The 8,453-nt window shown below is 37.2% G+C and overlaps 1 protein-coding gene across 1 annotated transcript in view; it reads right to left on the bottom strand.

The window, feature by feature from the left end:
• LOC101651407 (zinc finger protein 850) overlaps positions 1–8,453 on the bottom strand; it is a 61,762-nt gene that overhangs the window by 45,574 nt on the left and 7,735 nt on the right. Inside the window, exon 5 of the mRNA XM_045284677.1 lies at positions 1,007–2,447. Coding sequence (XP_045140612.1) covers positions 1,007–2,447 — 1,441 coding nt within the window. The remainder of the gene's footprint in view (positions 1–1,006; positions 2,448–8,453) is intronic.

The raw sequence follows: 8,453 nt of genomic DNA, 5'->3' as shown, positions 1-8,453 counted from the left end.
GCATTTTCTAGACGAGGCTAATGGGGTGCCACGTCCTGGCCCCAGCATCCATCGTTTGTCTTCCCTTGGGACCTCCCTGCTCTGCTTCCCTGCCGCTCCATTGCACGCCCCCAGTGTTTTGTAAAGGCTACTTCTTGGGAGGAGGAAGAGACTGTGTGTTTCCATAGGATGTACAATGTCTTGGAAACTTTTTGTAGGATCTTTGTGAATCAGAATAGATTTGAAAGCAGTGAGTTTTAATCAATAAATTACAAATTCAGTAGTTTCTGAATATTCTTTACTGAGTTTTAAAAAATCATTTTATGCATAATAAAGAAACACCATGCATTTTGTGATTTAAAGTAAATTTGAATCTGATTCAAAGTTTATAGCAAAGAGTCAAGACAAAATTCAAAAGACTGTACATATTTATGGAACTAATTTCAAAGTAAAGACTTAGAAAACAGAAAAAAAAACACCCAAACGTTTTAACAAGAGGCAGATATTTAATTTTCTTTTATACTATGGAAAAGAGCAAATAAAACAAATTATACTAACAGTGAGGTAGAAGGTCACTTGCATACATTTTTTTCTTGAGAACAGTCTGGTAAGTACAACTGGCTTGCATAAAACTTAAAATTCAATAAAAAAATAGATTCCTATATTTACCTGTCAATTTTATGGGTACATTTTAAAAATAAACCAGCATGCTTTTGAGTGATGTTTGTGTAACCTGGTGGCTATTATCATACATTATCATAAAGAAAAGAAAATAATATTTCCACCCTTCATTTGACTAATTCTCCATATTAGAGTAATAAATTTATTAGATATAAGAAACTATTTTTTAGTTTTTACTTATATTGCCACAGTAATATGAGTTAAAAAGTCTCTGATGTTTGATGAAATCTAAATCCTGAAATTTATTCCAAAATTAATGATTCATCACTTATACCTAAGATGAATTGCTAATATTCAGCACAGAATGAACTTCAGTTGGAAGCTATTCCATATGCATTCGTTTTACAATTTCTCTCCAATATGAGTCCTCTGGTGATTAGTAAGGGATGAACTCTGACTAAAAGCTTTCCCACATTGTTTACATTTATAAGGCTTTTCTCCAGTATGAATCCTCTTATGTGTCAGAAGGGATGAACTTTGTCTGAAAGCTTTCCCACATACTTTACAATTAAATGGTTTCTCTCCAGTATGGATTCTCTGGTGCTGAATTAGAGCTGAGCTTTGGTTGAAGGCTTTTTCACAGTCATTACATTTATAAGGTTTTTCTCCACTATGAATTTTCCGATGAGTATTAACTGCTGAGTGGGAACTGAACGCTTTCCCACATTCTTTACAATGGTATGGTTTTTCTCCAGTATGAATTCTATGATGTATATTTAGCCGTGAAATCCAGGAAAAGGCTTTTCCACATTCATTACATTTGTAGGGCTTTTCTCCAGTATGAATTCTCTGATGCTGTATAAGAGCTGAGCTTTGGCTAAATGCTTTCCCACATTCTTTACATGAATAAGGTTTCTCACCAGTGTGAGTTCTCTGATGTATAATAAGTGCTGAGTGATAACTAAAGACTTTCCTACACTCGTTGCAGCTAAAGGGCTTTTCTCCGGTATGGATTCTATGATGTCTACTTAGCCGTGATATTGAAGTAAAGGCTTTTCCACACTGATTACATTCATAAGGCTTCTCTCCAGTATGGATTCTATGATGTTGAATAAGAGATGAACACTGACTAAAGGCTCGCCCACATTCATTACACTTATAGGGCTTTTCTCCAGTATGAATTCGTTGGTGATTATTAAGAGATGAACTACCTTTAAAGGTTTTTCCGCAGTCTTTGCATTTATACGGTCTTTCTCCAGTATGCATTCTTTGATGTCCAATAAGAGATGTAGTAAAACTGAAGGCTTTCCCACATTCATTACAGATATAAGGTTTTTCTCCAGTGTGAACTCTCAGGTGTTGAGTTAGGGATGAGCTTTGGCTGAAAGCTTTCCTACATTCCTTACACTTATAGAGCTTCTCGCCGGTATGAATTCTTTGATGCTTACTCAGGGAAGAACTGTGGAGGAAGACTTTCCCACAGACATTACATTTATAACATTTACGCCATGTGTTGATTCCAAGTTGTTTAAGTAGAGTTGAGTATTGCTGTGAATATGGTTTCTTTTCTCTGGATATGACTTTGGGTGTTTTAATAATTGGTGACTTCAGACCATTTTCCCCAAATTCAATACCTTTATAAATTCTTTCCTTCACATAGGTTTTCTTGAAGGTAACTATGACTTTCCTGTAAGGTTTATTTTTGCCTTGCTGTTTTTCTAACTTGCCCTCATATACATAGGTTTTCCCCAACTTGAATTTAAAAGGACCACCATCTAGGAGTTTTTTCATGATCACTTCTTGAGTTTCTCCTTCAGAAACTGTGGTTTCAAGCAAGCTCTTCCATCCTAAAATAGAATATATAAATATTGTTACACTGGAATAAAGAAAAATGAAAATAAAATGTACAAATTTAGCTAATAAGTATGCTCTGAAACTATTATGAAAGGATTGGGGTGTGTGTGTTAAGAAGCACGTTAGAAAATAGGCCTGGATTGGTAAGGGTCCCCAAATTATTAGTAGGTGAACTTAGACATTCAAAGGGAAGCTCTGCCAATAGAGGGAGGTGGCAGGCTTTATCTAGTAACAAAGCTTGTCTTCAGAGAGAAGAGCATTTCATATAGTTTCCTTCCATGTATCATTACTAATTCAAACTCCCAGTTCAAGCCACCAGAGTATTTGAGGTAAATTATCATGGAGAAATGCAGAAGGCTTTTACTTGAAAGCAAAATAATAAAAACACAAAATTTAAAAACCCAACAATATAAAAACATTGTTTCCCTAAAATCTCCATGAAACATAATCTCAGTGGTGCTGCTCTGGGAATCATCTAAGTTCTAGTAATAAAAATGATGCAATAAACCAACTTAATGTTTGGATGGTGTGCACCACACACGACGCAAAAATCACGACCATGGGAGAGCAGGAAATAAGTCTGAAAGGGATTGTATTCTCTTAAGGCTTATATGCTAGTAGGAGGATACTGGCAATGACCAAGTCATCAAATATAGAAGAAAATATTAAGGAATAATAAGAATTATAAAACAACAAAAACAAGATGACGTGCTAGGAATAAATAGGCTGGTATTTTAAGTTGGATGAGGATACAATGGTATCTCACTGAATCTGAATTTCATGATTATAGTGACATTGAATAGTTTTGTAAAAATTCTTTTGTAGATTTTCAATTCATAGTTCTTGCCTTTTTCCAATTGTGTTTTTATATTGTTAACTGTTCACTTTTTAGGATCTGTAAATATTTTAATCATTACATTGTATCACTGTATTACCATCATGTTATGACCTGAATTGTATCTCTCTAAAAATATATGGTCTTAACCCCTGAAACTGAATTTGGGTTTGTACCCTTGAAACTGCATTTGATCAGGTTTTGAAATTCAGTCAAGATATTAACTTGAGATCATATTGGAATCAGTAGGTGGAGATGGTAAATGGTGAGATAGGGTTCTAATCCAATATTATAATCTCCTTAAAAGTGAAAACACAGAAGGAAAACAGACACTGAGATTGGGTGATACAGCAACATGCTGAGGAACACCTACGACTTCAGGCCCTCATCAGAAGCTATGAGAATGGAAAAAATTTTCCTTCGGTATCCTCAGAATGTTAAATTACAGCTGACACTCTAACTTCAGATTTCTGCTTTCCAGAACTGTGAGATAATAAATTTCGGTTATTTTAAGGCATATAACTTGTGAAACTTTGTTCCCACGGTTTAAGGAAATAAATATACCATTCAATAGAATACTTTCCAGGTGTCAAAGAGATATGCCTCTATTTACTGAAAACTGACCAACTGAAAGGTAGTCACAATTAAAAACAGGTTCATAACATGTACAATAAAAATCAATCTCCCTATTTTTCACAAACACAAATAGGCTCAAACACATATTCATAGTCTTAAAAAATATGAACAGTGATTATAATAACAATACAAAAATAATTAGTGATATTATCAATATACATGAAAAATGTGCTTGATCCAATTGGTATATGGACTGTTTCAAGAGCTGTAAGAGCCCCCAATAAAATGATTTATAAGGAAATAAAAACCTCCCTCCCAAAAGAAATAAACCCAAACTCACTGTGATCAAGTTGATGTCAACTCATAGCAACCCTGTAAGACAGCGTAAAACTGCACCTGTGAGTGTCCGAGACTAACTTTTTAAAGGAGTAGAAAGCCTGTTGTTCTCCTGAGGAGTGGCTGGTGGTTTCAAACAGCTGACTTTGCAGTTATCAGTCCAAATGCATAACCATTATACCACCAATGTTCCTTTCATATATATAAAGTAATTTATTATTTATTATTATAGTATAAATTATCAGGTAACTCCCTTTTTTACTTTCTCCCTACTCCCCCACAAAGAAACAAATATATCTAGCATAAGTGAAAAACAATTATTTTTAAAAATAGCCAAACGAAATTATTCATTGAATTAGACTGATTTATTTACCAACCATGAAGCTGAGAACCAAATTTAAAAGTTATATATAGTTACCATTCTGATCCTGATAACAGACTGATTTTCCTAGGGTTCTGATTAAATTCTTGTGTGGTGCAACAAGATTCTTTATGTAAACTTTTGCTTTAAAGTTATTTCGAGAAACAGCTTGGGAAATATCCCGTTAGCCCTGAGGTGTTGCTACCTTTGCCTTAATTTTTAGAACAGCAATTTAAATATCTCTCAGTAGGCTTTCCACCCCAGAGCATTTGTTTCTTTTGTAAAAGAGTTAATTGACTTTGATAAAGGAGGATTGGTAGAACTCTCATCTGTTCAGTGAGTGCCACTACCCCTTTGTAACTGAGGAGCACTGGCAAAGGTAGCCTCCAAGCTACTAACAAGATCTCTTCCTATCTTTGTCTTTCAGATTTTTGTCAAGGCTTCACATTGGTTCTGCCCACTTGAAGTAGTTAGTTTATTGTGCTATCCTGGCTGATAAACACATGGGATTAACTGAAGGGCAGAGAGATAAATGGCGTAGTGAGCCTCGCCTTTCTTGTTTCTTGCTCTTTGATCATCGGACCAGTGTGCGACTAGCTTGCTTGTTCTGTGCCTCAATTTGCAAGCGACACTACCTGTGGGACACCTAACCTGTCGACTGTGTTGCTGTAATTTGAGGTTCCTTCAAGACCTGCTTAGCAAGCCACACCATTGGAATTTACATCTCTTGAGCTGGGGACTGACTGTTGGTGACCTGCCTTGCTGTTTGCTGCCTGTGCTAGGATAGCCTGAATTGCTCTACAAAGGACTACCTGGCGGTCCTCAAGAATTGAAGGACTGTCAGTGTCTCACAACTGTCTAACACATTTAAATTGTACTGAGCCATTTGTACTGCTTTATAATTTAACTTTATTTCTTGTGTTATCTATCTATCTATCTATCTATCTATCTATCTATCTATCTATCTATCGAATTGCTTTATAATTTAACTGTTTATTTCTTGTGTTACCTATCTATATATATAAAATTATTAGCAATCTGGTTTTATCGCTCTAGAGAACCCTGTCTAACACACCACTTCAAGGCACAACCAAGCAAGCATCCTTAGAACAGAATCCACTTTTAAAGTTATGGTGAATTAGAAAGATAGCTGGAATGGAAATTTATGGGTTGAAGCCTTGCTACGGAAGGGCAACATACACATTGCATAACAACTAACTCTCTTACCATTGGATTTTGAGCATAGGCCAAAGCAGCACTGCTCCATGCAAAGTGGCTGCCTGTGCTGCTTGCAATGTATATTGCTGTCTTGAAGTCCTGCCAAGAGTCCAATCTCATGTATCAGGCTCTTGAAAGGGCTCACTCTGTCTGCTAAGTCTCCTATTACAGTGCTTCAGCCTAGAATTTTTCTCATTCCTAGTACTGTTCCGAATCTGACAAATAGTGAAAACACTGGGTTTATTCCTCTCTCTTTCATTGGTGATTAGAAAACGTTTACAAGGCAAGCAGGAGTTGTTTGTAAGTTAGATATTCAAGGCTTGCTTGTGTATATACAGGCCTGAAAAGCAGAGGTTTTCAAGCCTTCCTATTGGACAAGAATCAGGATGAAAAATGTGTCCTTTGGGACATGGAGGTTATGCCCAGGCCTAGTTAAACACACACACACACACACACACACACACACACACACACACATCTGAGAGACCTGGCAGAGAAGCAGAAACTTGTGGACTCAAGCGGTCCTGCAGCTGCTACACCCATTAATGGCAGAGAGGCCAACAGTAGTGAACCTGATAGCAGAGAGAGCTGAGGGCAAAGAACAGGTAACAGAGGCAAAGAACAACTAACAGTGTATCAGCAAGTTGCTACACTAGATGTAAACTGAGCCAGTTAGTGGTGGAGGGGCCAATAGTGCAGAGCCAACAATGGAGAGGCCTTGATGGCAGAGAGCTGAGCAAGATAATTTATTGGTTTTGAAGTGGGCCATTTAGCAGTGGAGAGGATGATGGGAGTGGTGTTGACAGCAGGAAATGTAATGGCAGAGAGGCTTACAGCAGAGGAATCTGTCCAGGAAAGGAGGGAGCGGACCAGCAAAGAAAACAATTTGGGGAGCCCACCTGGCAGAGAAGGCAGCTGCCCAGCAGAAAAGCTACACCTGCTAGTCACTAGCTGAGAATAATTTTAGAATTATTTTGCTCATGAGCCCTTTTGCTATGACAGCTAGCTAGGTTGGTTCTACTGAAGGTAGGATTATGCTCTCCACTTCAAGGACCCTTCCAGACCTTGCCTATGTGCCTTCCTGATCCTGATCTCAAGTTGTTCCTGTTCCTTCCAGGTTTTTCCTGATCTTGAGATATAGCTTGTTACTTCCCCAAGAAACCAGATGACTACTGAGTATGATCTGTGAGTTCTATGGAGACATGACAGCAAATTATCAAGCCTTGGAGAGTATGGAAAAGGGGGATTGGCTGGTGCCAAAATAATGAGTAATTGGAAGTGTGGATATAAAACTGGACTCTACCTCATAGAAATCAGTTTGCGCGGATCTTGATCCTAATCTCATGAATTTTGACAAAGCCTTATACTATAGTACAGCCCACTTTATTATTTCACTGTACTTGCTGCAAGCTCCCTAAAGTTGTTAGTGGAATGTGTAAATACATGAGGCTTTAAAGTTTGTAGAAATATTCTATTTGAAACACACACACACATGCACGTGCACCCCATATTTTTCTATGTGCAATAGGGAAAATATTTCCAAAAGGAACAGAAGAGGAAAACAAACTTGTGCTTCAGAGCCAAGGACCCAGTAAGTGCCAGATAACAATATTTAAGAGAAATATTCTTCTTGGCACAACCTAATGAACTGTAAGAATTTCAAGGATAAATCAGCTATGCTGTAAGATTCTAGGAAGTAAATGAAAAGACAAAAAGGAAAAAAAAGGTGATCTACAAAGCCTCTAATATCAGACTGACATAGGACTTTGCTAGCAACATTCAGTACATAAAGCAAGTGAAAAAAGTTTGAATAATTTTGAAAAAGTGAAAACAAACTGATGCCAGAATTTGTTTTCAAAATATAATTCCCTCAGGAAAGGTGAAGGAATTAATTCTAGACAAAATATAGCATGGATGGACCTTTAGTTATACCAAAGGAAAACAACCCTGAGTTGGTGTAGAAAACCCATCCCCTGAGACATGGAGAATAAACACTGGACAAACAGCCACTGAAAAAGAGAGCTATCCTCTGATACCTGAAATAAAGAAGGAATTCAAAGTAGCACGCAGAGTTGTATGATGCAGTAACCAACAGGGGCATTAGAGATTGAGATCTGTATTAGGCAGAATCTGGAACATATTATTCTGAAAATTATTAGAATAATTTAGAGTGGCATAGTGACTATTGCAAAGTTTCTGTCTATACTCAATAATAAGTGTTAACATTTTGCCATGCCTGCTTTCTCTCTCCCCTATATTTCTCCTTTAGCTGAACCATGTGTAATAGCTTGCAGACCTTATGCTCTTAAATACTTAGGCATGCATAGCCTAAAGATAGAAACATCGTGTGGGCTGTAGTATTGCTATCCCAAGGAATAAGAGATGTAGTTACCACTCAAAGTAAAAGTATTTACCAGGAACTGAACCCTTAGTATGAAGCTTGTCACCTTCAGGAACTTAAGAGTCCTAGAATATGGACTTTAAAAAAGCAGCCACTGGCTCGGTCAATCAGCAAGCAAGCTGGTTGCCTATTTCAGAGCCATGGTGGGGAAAAAAAGTCACCAATGAGAATTGAAGGTACATGCTCACAGAAGCCATTGATGAAAACAAGAATCTATGAATCAATAGAACGTCACTTAAAATATCCCAACAAACGGGCAGTGCTGAGAGCGC

The sequence above is a fragment of the Echinops telfairi genome, unplaced genomic scaffold (assembly GCF_000313985.2).
Source record: "Echinops telfairi isolate 266 unplaced genomic scaffold, ASM31398v2 ScPeMD7_7469;HRSCAF=8507_0, whole genome shotgun sequence".
Lineage (NCBI taxonomy): Eukaryota > Metazoa > Chordata > Mammalia > Afrosoricida > Tenrecidae > Echinops > Echinops telfairi.
This window is presented reverse-complemented; position numbering and strand designations above follow the sequence as displayed.